Source organism: Phaethon aethereus (genome assembly GCF_964289735.1).
Source record: "Phaethon aethereus genome assembly, chromosome: 25".
NCBI classification, from domain to species: domain Eukaryota; kingdom Metazoa; phylum Chordata; class Aves; order Phaethontiformes; family Phaethontidae; genus Phaethon; species Phaethon aethereus.
Window position 1 is genome coordinate 6,231,554 of NC_138601.1, and position 14,098 is coordinate 6,245,651.

Sequence of the window (14,098 nt, forward strand, 5' to 3'; positions counted from 1 at the left end):
CTCGGGGGGCAGGGCTGGGCTGGGCTGGGCTGGGGGGGGCGGGCATCGGGAGCAGAGATGTGGGACGGGGCTGGGGGGGCAGCGCAGGCCGATACGGGGTGGGGGGGATGCGGGCGGGCTTGGGGGGGCAAGGGGCGGCCAGTGAACCGTGGGGGCTGCGGGTCCCCAGCCTGACCGGGGTCCCTCCTCCATTCGCAGGTCCCCCGCCATGGCCAGCAGCAGCCCGCAGCACCAGCCCACTATCGGCTTCCCCCGCAGGAGGAGCGCCCGCCGCCTCGCCGCCCCCTCGGGCAAGAGCGGCCCCGGCCCCGCCGCCCCCGGTCCCGCCGACCCGCGGCTCTCGCCCTGCCCCCGGGCCTCGGGCCCCACGGAGCCCGGCCGGGCGGCCCCGGGCACACGTTCAGCCCGGACCACAGCGCTGCCCCTCAGCCCCCGCAAGCGCCTGGGTGAGCCCCCTCGCTGCTCCCTCCCCTGAGACCCCCCGGGAAAGGTGGGGGTGGCATCCCTCTCCTGAAAGCTGCTGTGGGGCTGGGACCTCGCCCTGGCGGGGCCGGGGCAGGCGGCCGGACCCAGCTCCGTCCCATCCCCTGTGCAGCTGCGTTTGTGGCTTCCCCCAGTTTTGGGAGGAAAAGCTGCTCCGGGGGCCTGGGAGGCTGCAGCGCAAAGCCTCCCCCCGGGGAGAGCGACGCCGTGTCACAATCAGCCTCTGGCTCGCGCACAAGCGCGCCCCGAGAGCGCCAGGCTGGGGCCCGCGCGTTCGGCCGCCCCAGTGACCCGTCTCCTCCGCAGGCGATGACAACCTCTGCAACGTCCCCCACGCCCTGCCCTGCTCCCCAGCCAAGCGCAGCAAAGAGAACCGGGGGCGCCGCTTGCTCTTTGGGGACCCCCCGTCCTCCCCCGAGAAGGCCAGCAGCCCGGGGCCGTCCCCACGGCACGGGGGGCAGGAGACCCCTCGGAGCACAGGGCCTGGTGGGCAGGCTGCCCGCGTCCGGCTCTTCAGGCAGGAAGGTGAGCACGGTTGGGGAGGGGGACGGGGTCCCATCGGCCCCACGGCCCCCCTGAGCCCTCTCCCTCCCTGGCGCAGGCACCTGCTACCAACAGGCGAAGCGGGTGCTGCACGCGGCCGTGCCCGACCGCCTCCACGCCAGGGAGAGGGAGACGGGCGTCATCCGGCAGTTCCTGCGGGAGCACGTCTGCGGGCGCCGGCCTGGCAGCCTTTACGTCTCCGGAGCGCCCGGGACGGGGAAAACGGCCTGTCTGAGCCGTGTCCTGCTCGACTGCAAGGTATGCCACGGCCGGGGGTCCCGGCATGGGCCCTGCCAGGGGGTGGGGGTGCCTGTTTTGGGGGTGCTGGTGGAGCAGATTGGCAGGGAAAGAGGGGAGCACAGCCCTGCCGGTTCGGGGAGGGGGCAGCGGGTTGTGGCCAGGGTAACGCTCCCATCCCCGGCAGGATGAGCTCGCCGGGAGGCAAAACCATCGTCCTGAACTGCATGTCGCTGAGCAGCCCGCCGGGCGTCTTCCCCGCCGTGGCACAGCAGCTGGGCCTGCCCGCGGCCGCCGGCCGGGAGGGCGTGCGCAGGCTGGAGAAGCAGCTGACGGCCCGGGGGCCCATGGTGTGAGTTCCCTGCCCGGGGTGGGGGGCGTGGGGTCCCCCCTCCACGCCCCGACTGTGGCCAGCCGGGAGGGGCGGCCCCGGCAGCGGCTCTCCCTGCTCGGGAGGCGGGGGGCAGAGCTGGGGCTGACCCGGGCTCCCCCGCAGCCTGCTGGTGCTGGACGAGCTGGACCAGCTGGAGAGCAAGGGGCAGGACGTGCTCTACACCCTCTTCGAGTGGGCCGCGGCTGCCCGGCTCCAGGCTCGTCCTCGTGGGTGAGTGCGCGGCAGCGTGGCACTGCCCGCCCCGGGCACCCTCCCTATTTTGGGGGCTGATGGAGGTTTGCATTTGCACCCCGTTCCTGCCCACCCGCCCCTCCTCGGGGCACAGTCCTCATCCTCCCTCCCGTCCTCACCCCGCTGTGCCGCAGGGTTGGCCAACGCGCTGGACCTGACGGACCGCAGCCTGGCCAGGCTCGGTGCCCGGCCGGCCGGCAGCCCCCGGCTGCTGCACTTCCCGCCCTACACCAGGGAGCAGCTCACCGCCATCCTGCAGGAGCGGCTGGGGCAGGTGGGGATGCGGGGGGACGCGCCAGGGTGGGGGACACGCACCGAGGGGGTCTCCACCCATGCGGGCGGCAGCGCTGACGGCGCGCGGTGCCTCGGCAGGTGGCTGGTGACCCCATCCTGGATGCCGCCGCGCTCCAGTTCTGCGCCCGCAAGGTCTCCGCGGTCTCTGGTGATGCTCGCAAGGCCCTGGATGTCTGCAGGTCAGCGCCTGCCCCAAAGCCCAGCGGTGCCGGGGCCGGCACGGGCCCCACGAGCCCCACACGGCTCCCCGGCACTGGGGGTGCCCATGCCAGGGCCGCCGCTCCGCTCGGTGCTCAGGGCTGTCTCTCCCCAGGCGCGCTGTGGAGGTGGTGGAGCTGGAGGTGCGGAGCCAGACCCTCCTCAAGCCGCTGCCGGGCGGTGAGTAGCTGCTGCCGGCTGCCACGCCGGAGCCGAAGCCCTGCGGTGGGGGGGGCACATGGGCACCTCCGGGCTGGCCTTGGCGGGGGGTCTGGGCTCCCTTTCTGGGGCGCCCGCTCTGCGCTTTCTCTGAGGTCCCGTACAGCCCTGTCTGTCCCACAGGCGGCTCCCCGGCGTCGCCCGTCCCCAAGCGCGTGGGGCTCCTGCACGTCTCCCGCGTGATCTCGGAGGTGTTTGGGGACCGGCTGGCGGCGGGCGGCCAGGGGCCCCGCGACGCCTTCCCGCTGCAGCAGAAGGTGCTGCTCTGCTCCCTGCTGCTGCTCGCCCGGCGCCTGCGCGCCCGGGAGGTGACGCTGGGGAAGGTGAGTGGCGGTGGGACCTTCTCGGGGATGGATCTGGAGAGCGGGCGGGGGTCCCCGGGGTCTCCCTCGGGCGCGCTGCCGCGGCATACGCCCGCCCTGCCTTCCCCAGCTCCACGACGCCTACAGCCAGGTCTGCCGGCGGCAGCAGCTCCCTGCCGTCGACCAGGCCGAGTGTCTGTCCCTCGTCACCCTCCTGGAGTCCCGCGGCGTCCTCGAGCTGAAGAGGGCCAAGGAGGCCCGGCTGGCCAAGGTGCCGTGGGGGGCAGCGGGGCAGGGATCGGCAGCGGGGCAGGGATCGGCAGCGCGGTGCTGAGCCCGTCTCTCCCCCAGGTCTCCCTGAAGATGGAGGAGGCGGCGGTGGAGCACGCGCTGCAGGACGCGGCGCTGGTGGGCAGCATCCTGGCCCAGGGGCTGTGCTAGCCCCCCGGCCCCCTCCCCATGGCCCCTCGGCACGGGCTGGGCGGACGCTGCCCCGGTGGGACCTCAGTGCATGCGTGGTTTGGCTGGGCTGTGGTGGAGCAGGGAAATGGCTCCCGGAGGCCTCGGCTGTTGTTTGTCGAGTCCTGCCCTGGGCCAGTTTTATTAGTTTTATTAATATCGTTATTATTATTATTATTATTATTATTATTATTATTATGCGGCTGGAGCCGAGGCGGGAGGCTGGCACCCACCCCAGCCCCTTTGCAGCGTCGGCCGTGGACGGTGGGTGCTCCTGGCCCCACTCCCACCCCGGCACGAGTGACCCCGGGGCCCGGTGTTCGATCCGGGCAGCTTCGGAGCCGTCCGGGGCCCCCCAGGCCCCCGGTGCGGCAGAGGGGGTGCACGGTGCACGCGGCGCTGCGCCGGGGGACGGCGGGACCCCCTCTGGCTCCTGGTGTTAATAAAGTCGTTCTGGTTCAGCGCCGGCTCCTGCCTCTGCCCCCCCGTTCCCTCCCTGCCCCAGGGCTGCGGGGGCCTGTCCCCCCCCCCAGCCCCGCTCCCCTGTGCCGCAGCCCCCCCGGCTCCCCCCCGTTCCCGGCCCCGGCTCCTCCGCTTGCGTTAAATAATAGATGCTTTGACCTAATTTTGCAGCTCCCCCGGCTGGGGGGTGAGGGGGCCCCAGGCAGGCGGGGGAGCGGGGAGGGGCTGCGCCTCCCTCGGCGCCCCGTGTCCGGCTGTCGTACCCCACCTCCGGCCATCGTCCCCCGGGACCCCCGGCCATCGTCCCCCAGGACCCCCGGCCGCCCCCTTGGCAGCTCCCGGCCGGGGATGGGGTGCTGGGTGGGGGCACAGCGGGGTGCCTGGGGCCCCAGCGTGCCTCAGTTTCCCCTGGCCCCACGGTGTGGCCCCAGTGCGTGCCAGCCCTGCCCACGGCCTGTGGCGTCCCCGCAGGGCGCAGGACGTGGGGCCGTTGGCCGCGTCCTTGCCCTGGGCACCCAGCGCCAAGCGGAGCCTGGCGAGGGCCGCTGGCTGCCCCCGCTGAACTGGCTGTGCTGGTGCAGCCCCCCCCTTCCCTCCCCTCCTTTTGGCACGCTGTGGCACTGCCAGCCCCAGCTACCGTGCGCCGTGGGGAAACCGAGGCAGGGGCAGGGCCGGGGGCGGCCGGGGGCCCCAGCCGGGCCCCGAGCGCGGCTCAGCCCGTCGCTGCCGCGGGGCTATTTATAGCCGGAGCTGCCGTGCGTCGGACGTGTGCGGCGGCACGGGGGGGCAGCGGGTTCAGGTCAGGCTGCGCCCGCTCTGCGCCGTGTCGCGGCCCCCTCGCCGTGCCGGGGGGCTTAGGGGGACCGTGTCCCTTCCCCCCTCACCGTGGGGCTGAGCGGGGCCCGGGGCCCTGTCACCGGGCCGTGGGGCCGAGTGGGTACTGGCACCCCCTCGCCCGTGGGCAGAGCTGGGCCGGGGCGTGGGCTGCCTGGGGGTCCCTGTTCTGCCCTGCGCCAGCCCTGTGGCCGTGACGCAGCCCCACGGTGCGGTGCCACGGCACACGGTGACGGTGGCCGGAAGGAAGCGGCTGGCAGCGTGTGTGACCGCAGTGACGCGGCGGTGATGCAGACGGGCGCCACGGTGCCCCTGCTCCCCCCATACCCGCGGCTGCTCCGTCCCCGGCCCCCCCCGTGCCCACCGTGGTGCCGGGCGAAGTGGTGGCTGCGCAGGCAGGGCATGGGGAGCGCCCCCACAGCGTGGTGGGCATCCTGTGGTGAGGCCGGGGGGTCCCCGGTCCTGGCACTGTCGCCAGGGTGGCCTGGCCGTGCGAGCGGGGCCGGGACAGTGGGGCAGCGTGGGCGATGTGTGGGAACGTGGCTCCCCCGGCCGTGCCAGCCCACCAGGGTGCCTGCGGCCACACCGGCCCCGGCTCCGCTCTCTGCCGCAGTGGATGAAAAATCGATAGCGCAGATGGATTCGGCTGCCGCGGGTGCTGGAGCTCCCGCCGGAGCCGTTCATCACCGCTCGGCGAGGGGCCGTCAGCGCCGCGGCGGCAGCATCGCAGCTCGGGGACATCTCTGCCGGCCCCGGACACCCCAGGACACCCAGGCCCCGCACCGCTGCTGGCAGCGGCAGCACCGGGAGGCCAAGGGGCCGGCAGGGCCCTGTCCCCCCACCCCGGCACACGTGTGCCCGTGGCCCTTGCTCCGGCACACACGTGCCGTGCCCACGGGGCTGGGCAGTGCCCAGCCGCGCTGCGGGCAGCCTCTGGTGTGCGTGTCCAGCCGCGCGCCCGCCCGCGGGTGCGCGGCGGGGGCCGGTGTCCCCTCGGCGGTGTCCCCAGCGCCCTGGCCGCCTCCCTGTCCTCCCTTGCACTCTCCTTACATAAGCGGCCACGTGGCGGTCACAGCCCCCTCCCGCCGCGCCGTCACCGCCGGCACCCAGATTCCATCTGACAGCCCCGTTCCGCTCGGCTGCGCTCCTGCCAGGCACCGGGGCCGGGGGTGCGGGGCAGGACCCCGCACGACCCCGCCGCACCGGCGCTGGGCCCTGTGCGGGGTGAGGGCTGCAGGGCCTCGGCGGGATGGGGACACCGGGGACGCAGCCCTGCCCTGCCGGCACCCCCCGTCTGTGCCGCAGCACCCCATGGTCCTGCCCGCTCCGCTGCCTGTGCCCTGCCAGACCTCGGCACCCCGACGCCATGGGACAGGCCGGGCCCTGCAGCCAGGCAGGATCGGGCCAGCAGCGGGTTTGGCCCCACGGGCAGCCCCACAGCGGGGCAGCGCGGGGTCCCTGGTGCCCGGCGGCCGCTCCGGTGGGCCACGGAGGGGGTGGCGGGCTGGCCGCCGCGCACATCTGGGAGTGATTTGGCACATTCCTCTGGGCTGAGCACATGCCGGCGGCTGGGCCTCGCCGCGGCCGGCAGCCCCGGTGTGCTGGGGAGGGGGCCGGTGGCCGTGCCGGGCCATGGGTGCCGAGGCCTCACTGCCAGCACATGGCCCGGGGTGTCCTGCCTCGCTCTGCTGAGCACACAGGGGAAACTGAGGCACGGCAGCGCTGCTCAGAGCAGCCTGGAGGGCACTCAGCCCTCCTGGCATGGGTGCCGTGGGGCCTGACAGGTGCCCTGGAGCCCCGGGCAGTGCGGGGGGCAGCGGGACCCCCACGGGTGCGTGCTGAGGCTGCCCAGACTCCTCACACATGTGTGCCCAGACCCACCCAGCCCTTGTGCCCCGCAGGGGACGGCAGGGCCTGGCTCCCCTCCTGCCTCGGTTTCCCCGGGCCGCAGGCGAGGAGGGGCAGAGCGGGGTGTCTGCCCAGCCCTGCCCCGCTCACTCTGGCTCTGGGTGGCCCTGGGGGCTTCGCGGTGGGGGCCGGGCCCCTTCCCCCGCCCCACCGGCCCGAGGCTGGGGCGTGGGGCTCCTGCACGGGCAGGGTCCCCTGCGCCGGGCTGTGCCAGGGCTGCCCCACCGCTGCACTTCTCCTTTTTCTTCCCTTTTTCACAGCAAAGTTGCTTTAACCCCTCGTGTGCCCTCGGTGGGCTCCGGGCGGGTGGCCCGGAGCGGTGTGGGGGGCCCCGGGGTGCTGTGACCGCCCCTGGGACGCGGGGTGGGCGCAGCTGGCGGGGGCGAGGGTGCTGCGGCTGCAGTGGCGCGGTTGATGGGAGCCCGTGTCCCTGTCCCCATCCCCGGGGTCAGTGGCTCGGCTGAGGACAGGCAGGCGGCCACTTAAGGCCCCCAGGGGGCCATGAGCGACCCCCAGGCCTGCCCCTCTGAGCCTGGGGGCAGCTCGGGGATCCTCCACCCTGGCCTCTCGGCGAGAGGGGCTCAGGGAACCCCCAGCCCTACCCCTCTCCATCGCGGGATATCCCCACGCTCCCCCCTTCCCCTGACACCCCTCGGCTCCCTGCGTGACGCCCTGAAACGGGGAGGGGGACACGTCCTCGGCGAGCGTGTGAGGGAGAGGAAAGAGGGGCAACGAAACTGCGGTTGCGCGGCCCCTTTAAGACACCCCCCGCGTCGCGCGGCGCGCGCACCCACTTTCTCTTCTTCCGCCTTCTGGAGACTTCAATGAGTTATAACGCAGGCCGGCCCCGCCCTCGCCCCGCCTCGCCAGCCAATGGAGCACCGCCTCCTGCGGCGCCCGATTGGCCGTCGGGGCGGGGCATGGGCGGGACCGACGGGAGGGGCGTGGCGTCCGCCCTCCGCTCACCGCCCCCCCCCGCTCGCCGCCGCCGCCGCCGCCGCCGCCGCCGCCCCGCCCGGCCCAGCCCCGGGTAAAGTTTCCCCGCGAGCACATGACTCGCAATGGCCGCTGCCGCCGCTCGTTAAGCCTCCCCCCGTTCCGCCCGCCTTTCCTCCCCCCTCTCCCCCCGCGCCTTTTCCTTGGGCCGGGTTTCCCCGTGCCTCCCGCCGCCATGCAGCCGCCACCGGGAGCTTCCCGGTTTTAAGGATCTGGGTGTGAAGCTTCCGTGATCAGGTAACGAGTGGGCCCCCGTGCCCACCCGTGTGTGGGGAGGGTGGTTCGTGGCGCGGTTTCACGGTACCGCCTCCCCGCTTGGGGGGGTGTGGGGGTGTCGCCGCGTTCGCGGGGGGGGGGGGGGGCTGGAACCGGGTGAGGACGGTGGGTATCGGCCCACCGGGGCCCCCCCCCCGCGCCCGTTGGGGCAGGATGGTGGGGCGTCCCCACCCCCCCGGAGGGGCTGCTGGAGGTCAAGCCCCGGGAGGGGTGTCTCAGGGCGGCGGGGGCCCCCCCGGGAGGCGGCGCTGGGGGTCCCCCTCCGGTAAGGGGGGGGGATTCCGGGGATCTCCCTCGCTCCGTCTCGGTGGTGGTGTCCCCGCGGGGGCGGAGGGCCGCCGCCTGGCCGAGGCCTGCCGTGAGCCCCGGAGCCGGGGTGGGGGGCAGCGTTGTCCCCCGCCCCCGTTCCAGATCGCGGCTTTGCCCCTGGGCTTGGCGGGGCCGGCCCCCCCCCCTCCCCCGGTTACCGGTGCTGGGGCCCCCGTTCCCGGCACCAGCTGGCTGGCCCCCCCCGCCCCGGCGGGGGCGGGGGGGGGAGGGCCGGGGCCGCGGCCGCTTCCCCTTTTCGGGGTGCGGGGGGCCGGGGGGGCCCCGCGGTGAGCGAGGCCGGGGGGCGGCGGGGCCGGGGCCGGGGGGCGGGAGCGGCGTCTGCGCCGTTTCCTGGCCGGCGGCGGAGGAAGCCATCGCTCTCCGCGGCTGACAGGGCGCCGGGGGGCCGGGCGGGGGGCGCCGGCCGCCGCCTCCCCCGCCGCAGCGGCTGCCCGGGGGCGGAGGAGCCCCGGCGGGCTGCTGGCGGCGGGGGGTCCCTCACCGGGAGCTCCCTGGGCGGGGCGGGGGGAGAGGCCGGGGCAGAGCCCCCCTGCCCGCAGCAGCCGCGGCGTCCCCCAAACCTGTGCCTCTGACCTTTGACCTCGTTGGGCGGCGGGGGCCGTCCCGCAGCCTGGCGGGCGCTGGGGGGACGCGGGCGCGTCCCCGCGGTGTCCCCGCTGCTGGGGTGCCGGGCAGGTACCGGCTGGCGGCTCTGGGTGCGGTGCCCCGGTTGCTGGCCGCCCTGCCGGGATTAGCGGGTGACGGCTCGGTGGCTTAGTGGCCCCGCAGCCGCCGCTCCCGGGCCATATGTCACCCGTGGGCCCGGCGCCCTGCCCTTGGGGGTGACCTTGCTGCGGCGCGGGGACACGCGTGTCCCCACGGGTGCTGACTCCAGGGATGCCGACGGGTGCCTGGCCCCTTCGCAGCCCCCCCAGGTGACACGGCTGCCACCAGCGGGCACTGGGACGGCGAGGAGGAGGGCAGGGCCCCGTGCCCCATCCCGCACCGCCTGGTGCCCACGGGTGCCGCATCCCAGCCGGGATCCCAGCTTCACCTGGCTGGCCCTGTGCGCCCGCCACGGCCCTCAGCGCCGCGCCGGGAGCAGTGTCGCGGCTGCCGAGCCTGGGGAGGGCCCGTGCCGCCGCCTGCCCTGCGGCGCTGGGATTCACCAGCTCCGCGGCTCCGGCTCTATTTATAACCAGGAGGCTCTGGCATGTCAGCGTGCCACACTCGGCTGCGCCGGCCGAGGGCAGAGCGTGCCCTGGGCCGCCCGCGCCGACACCAGCACTGCCGCCAAGGGGCTGGCTGGGCTCCGGGTTCCCCGGCCCTTTTTGGGGTGCTGCTGCAGCACTTCAGGGGGTCCTCGGCTGGCAGAGCTGTGGGGCCCTCGCAGCGCGTGCCCGCGGCCCCCCGGCACCCACAAGCGCCCTGCGCTGTGGGGCGCCCCTGTGCCGCAGGGCCCCCCCCCATGGCAGTGCCAGCCCCGCGGCTCGGGGGAGGGCTGCGGTGCCGGCCCGCGCGGGGGGGCTGCGATCATATCTGCGGTGACACATGTGCTGATTACAGAAAATGGGTTAATCTCCCTGCGGCTGGAGGTGGCTTAGCGGGGGGTGGCTCGTGGCAGGGCCCGGCAAGGGGCCGCGTGCGCCCGCCCCGGCCTCCGCTGTCCCCGGTTGCCAGGCTGTGACAGGGGACATGGCAGCGGCACACGTCTGCGTGCCCTCCCGCAGCCGGCCTGGTTGCGGCGCGGTGGGTCGCGGTGCCTGCGGCCCGGGATGCTTTGGCCCTCCAGGTACGCCAGGTCCCAGCCCAGCATGGCCTGATCCCAGCCCCCGCGAGCCTGCCCGGGCCGGGGGCCCGGTGCCACCAAATCCTAGTGTCCGGGGGTGTCGCGCGGCTGCCTGCCCGCCAGGTCCACCCACGCCGGCCCCGGGCGCTGTGTCCCGAGCGGCCCCGTGCTGCGGGCTGGCGGCGCAGCCAGCTGCACTTGTCTGCCGGCTGTCGCCGAGCCAGAAAGGGCTGTCTGGGGCCGCGCTGTTCCCGGCACGCAGTTCCCAGGGCGCCGGCTGCGTGCCGCATCCAGGGCTAAAAACAACTGGGGGCTGCTGCGAGCGGCTGCCATGGCGCAATCCTGCCGCTTCCCGGGAGCCCACGGGAAACCGGCATGGGGCACCCTGGGACCACGACCCCCCACCCTGACAGCGGGCAGGGCTGTGGGACCCCCGGTTCCCTGGGCTCATCCCAAGGGTCGGGGCTGCACCGCGGGGTGGGGGCCAGGATGGGCTGGGGGGCGGCCCCTCTGTGGGCGGGCAGTGCTGGGGTGCGGGTGGGTGTCCCCAGGGTGCCGCAGGGCTGTCCCCTGGTGTGGGGGGCTGGTGAGTAGGGGCTGGCCCGGGCACTGCCGGGCCTTTGGGGCTGAGACGGGCTGGCCGGCTCCTTCCAGGATCCGGCAAGGCAGCACCCGCGGGGCGGCCAGGCCGGGGCGGTGCTGATGCTGGTGGCGGCGTGGCACAGCCGTGCCCATCCCGGGGGCTGTGGCAGGGGCCGGGGCACCTGTTCCCGCAGAAGAATGGCGCGGCGGGTGCGGGAGGTGTAACCGGAGCGGCGTGTTCCCGGCGTAACCGGAGCCGGCCCGGCTGCGACAGGTGGAATTTCAGTTTGTGGCTCCCACCCGACAGCAGGACGTGGGGGTGCCGGGGCGAGGACCCACGCTGTGGGGCTGGCGGCTGCTCCCTGGGGTGCCCATGTGCCCCCATGGGGTGGGGAGGCCAGGATGGACACCATCCCCACCAGCCAGCGCGGGGTCCCCAGCCCTGTGTCCGTGCTGGCGGAAGCCAGGGTGGCCGGGCGTGGGTTGCTGCTGGCCCGCAGGGTGCCAGGGCGTGGGGGCACCAGCGCTGCCCAGGGACCCACGGTGGGGCTGACCTGGATGCGCCGCTGGCATTTGGGAGCGGCGTGCGGGTCCTGGGGTCCGCACAGATCCTCTTGAATGGGGGCTGCAGGCAGCTCCAGCGCACGCTGCCTGTGCCGAGCGTGTGCCGCCGGCTCTGGCCCTGCCGCCGGGCTGGGGCATGATTCACGCCTGCCCGGGGACGTGAGAAACGTGACGGTGACTCACGGCCGAGATGCCTCAGGGATACGGGGAGGGGGTCTTGCTCGGCAGCCCTGCCGGGGGGGCACCTCGCACGCCCTGCGCGGTGCTGGCCGGCCTGGAGGCAGCCGGGGCTGCCAGGGAGGGCGGCGGTGGCAGAGGGCACCCGGGCCCTCGGCCTCGCGTGTGAGGCCGCCCCGGGCTGGGCGCTGACAGCAGCGAGGAAACCGCAGGCTGTGACCGCACAGCGGCTCCGCCGGCGCTTCCTGCCCTGCCCGGGAGGCTGCCAGCGGAGCGGGGCCATCCTGCTCCCCCCGCGCCGGGGGGCACGGCACCCCCTCCCTCTGCCCGCACGCTGCGGGGTGGCCTGGCACTGAGGTGCGCCCGTGACCTGTCCCGGTGAGGATGGGGGACGCGGGCAGCAGCCACCCCCACCAGATTCGGGGAGCAGAGCAGGCTGGCAGGGGCTGGGGCGGTGGGCTCTGGGGTGGCAGCAGGGGCAGGGGACCAGGGTGACAGGGTCCCGGGAGTCAGGGGGCTGCGGCAGCCGGGCCGGGGCTGAACTGAAACCCCGGCGGCCCGGGAATCGAGAGCGGCGAGGGGAAGCTGCGGCCGGGAGCGCGGTGCCCGCAGGCATGACAGGAAGGGCTCGGTCGCTGCCCGCCGCCCCGCCAGGCACCCCAGTGCAGCCCCGGCCCCGCTTGCCCCCGTGGTGCTGGGGGGGGGGGGACAGGGCGGTGCCCCCGCTCGCTGGCGTGTCACATCCGGGCGCTGGCGCTGCCATCACCGTGTGCCCCGGCAGGAAGCGCGGCCGGGTTCGGTGGTGTGACATGGGCACCGGGGCTGCTGCCTGCACCGGGTGTTCGGGGAGCCCGTGGGGTGGGATGGGGGGTGCGGCCCGGCCCCCTCGGCGGGCAGGGCTGCGGCTGGTCGCTGGCGCGGCGAGTGTCGCGGTGCCGCCGTCCCGGTGCAATCCCTGCTGCTCTGTGGTTAGCCGTGCTGGCCGTGCCAGGCGCAGGGGAGCAGAATGCGGCCCTGCCCGGGGTGTGGGCAGTGAATCCAGCCTCGGGTTGCAGCTGGGACTGCATTTTTGGAAGGGGTCTCTTGGGGGGGTTGCGCCGGTGCTGCCCGGCCTCTCTGGGTGTGTGGGTGGGTTTCGTGCCCCGGTTTGGGGTCACGGGGGGCTTGGGCAGCCATGGTCCCCCCCAGCCGTGCTGCTGCCGGCCCTGGGAACGGCTCCGGTCTGTGCGTCCGTGCGTCCGTCCGCTCCCGGGGGCCACCCCCAGCCTGGGCGGGAGGTTCCTCGTGGCTGGGATTTGGCCCGGGCCCCATGGCCCTGTTTTCCGCGGGGCTGGAACGAGACGCCGGATTCCAGGAAGCTCCGGGCCCTGTCCAGCTCCTGCCGGGGACTGGAGGAAAAGGCGCCGGGGAGGGCGAGTGCGGGCCCCGCCGAGGGGCTGCGAGGCCCCCGGCCCCACGCTGCTGGCCTGGGGTGCTCCAGGAGCAGGGCCTGGCCGGGACGCCCAGGACCCCCATTCGGGACGCCCAGGACCCCCTGGCCGGGGAGCAGCTGTGTGCCGGGGTCTGTGCCGGCACAGGGGCCTGTGGGGGCTCCTCTGGGCTGTGTGGGGACCCACGGGAGTGGGGCTGGCCGGGCTCCCCGGGCCCTCCTGGCCACTGCTGGTCCCATGGGGCGTTGGGAAGGGGCCGGGGGGCCAGCAGCCACCCCTGGACTCGGGGCGTGCGGTGGCCGGGCCGGCGGTGCTGGCCTGACTCGGTCCCAGGCTGGCGGCGTGCAGGGGGGGCAGGAGCGGGTTGAGTAATTGGGCCCCGGCGCGGCTGGCGCGGTGCCCGGCGAGCACTTGGCACCGGCAAACATAAACAGTTCTTCCCGCGCCCGCCTCCCCGCCGCTCCCCCCGGCCAGCACGGCTCAGGGGCCACGGCCTGGCCGGGGGGCCACGGGCAGCCCCCCGCGCCGGGGGGCAGGGTCCCAGTGGTGCCGCGCAGGGACCCCACGCGAGGCCCGTCCGCTCCCCGGGGCTGAGCCGCGGCCCCTGCGCCCGGGCGGATGCCGACCTGGCGTCCGGCACCGTGCCCCGGCGGTGCCCGTGGGAATCCCACACGCGCCGCAGCGCCCGGCGAGGCGCCCTGTGCCGGGGGGGATGTGACCTCCGCCCCAGACACCGCTGGGTGCCCACCCTGGGGGCAGCTGGACCGTGGATCTCCCCACAGGTGCTCCAGCAGGTCCCCACGCGGGGGGGGGGCAGCGCCGGGGCTGCGGAGGCTGGTGTGAGCTGGGAGGACGGGGGTCCTGCCTCCAGTGGGTGCACCGGGCTGGGTGCTGGGGGGGCGGGCAGGGCTGTGCCCGGCCCAGCCCCTCCCCAGCGCCTCGCCGGGCGGCCCAGCCTTGTTCCTCTGGATCCTTTTCCGCCTCCGCGGGGCCGGGAGCCAGCACTCTCGGCAAATAAACAGCCCCCGCCGGGCCCCGCGCCAGCGCTTAAATAAACAGCCGGCCCGGGATTGTGAAAGCCCCGTGCCCCCCTTCCCACCGCCGCCCCCCGGCCTGGCCTGGGCCGCGGGGTCCATGCCCCGCTGGGTTGGCGTGGGAGCCGGCACGGCACATGGCGCGGCACGCGGCGTGGGGCGGGGGCTGCGCCCCGACGCGCAGAGCCCCGTCCTGCGGCAGGCGGCCAGGCTGAGCCCCTGGGTGTTGGTCCTGGGGGGGGGGGGCGGTGAGCCCCCTCCTGCCCCAGGGCCAGGCAGCTGAGCCCGCTCGCGCTCGGCGCAGGCATGGGCGGAGCGGGGCTGGCGGGGGCGCGCAACCATGACAGCAGAGCCGGGCTGGAACGGAGCCGCTGTCC

General features: G+C 75.2%; 1 protein-coding gene across 1 annotated transcript; it reads left to right on the top strand.

The window, feature by feature from the left end:
* Nucleotides 1-208: 208 nt before the first annotated feature.
* On the top strand, nt 209-3,342 carry CDC6 (cell division cycle 6; the record flags this gene model as incomplete). The annotated part of the gene is given in 13 exon segments (XM_082010557.1): nt 209-446; nt 790-1,008; nt 1,085-1,284; nt 1,451-1,462; nt 1,464-1,615; nt 1,760-1,832; nt 1,834-1,867; nt 2,023-2,162; nt 2,261-2,361; nt 2,496-2,564; nt 2,706-2,922; nt 3,032-3,172; nt 3,253-3,342. Coding segments are annotated over 13 exon segments (1,686 nt in total).
* Between the last annotated feature and the right edge of the window lie 10,756 nt (nt 3,343-14,098).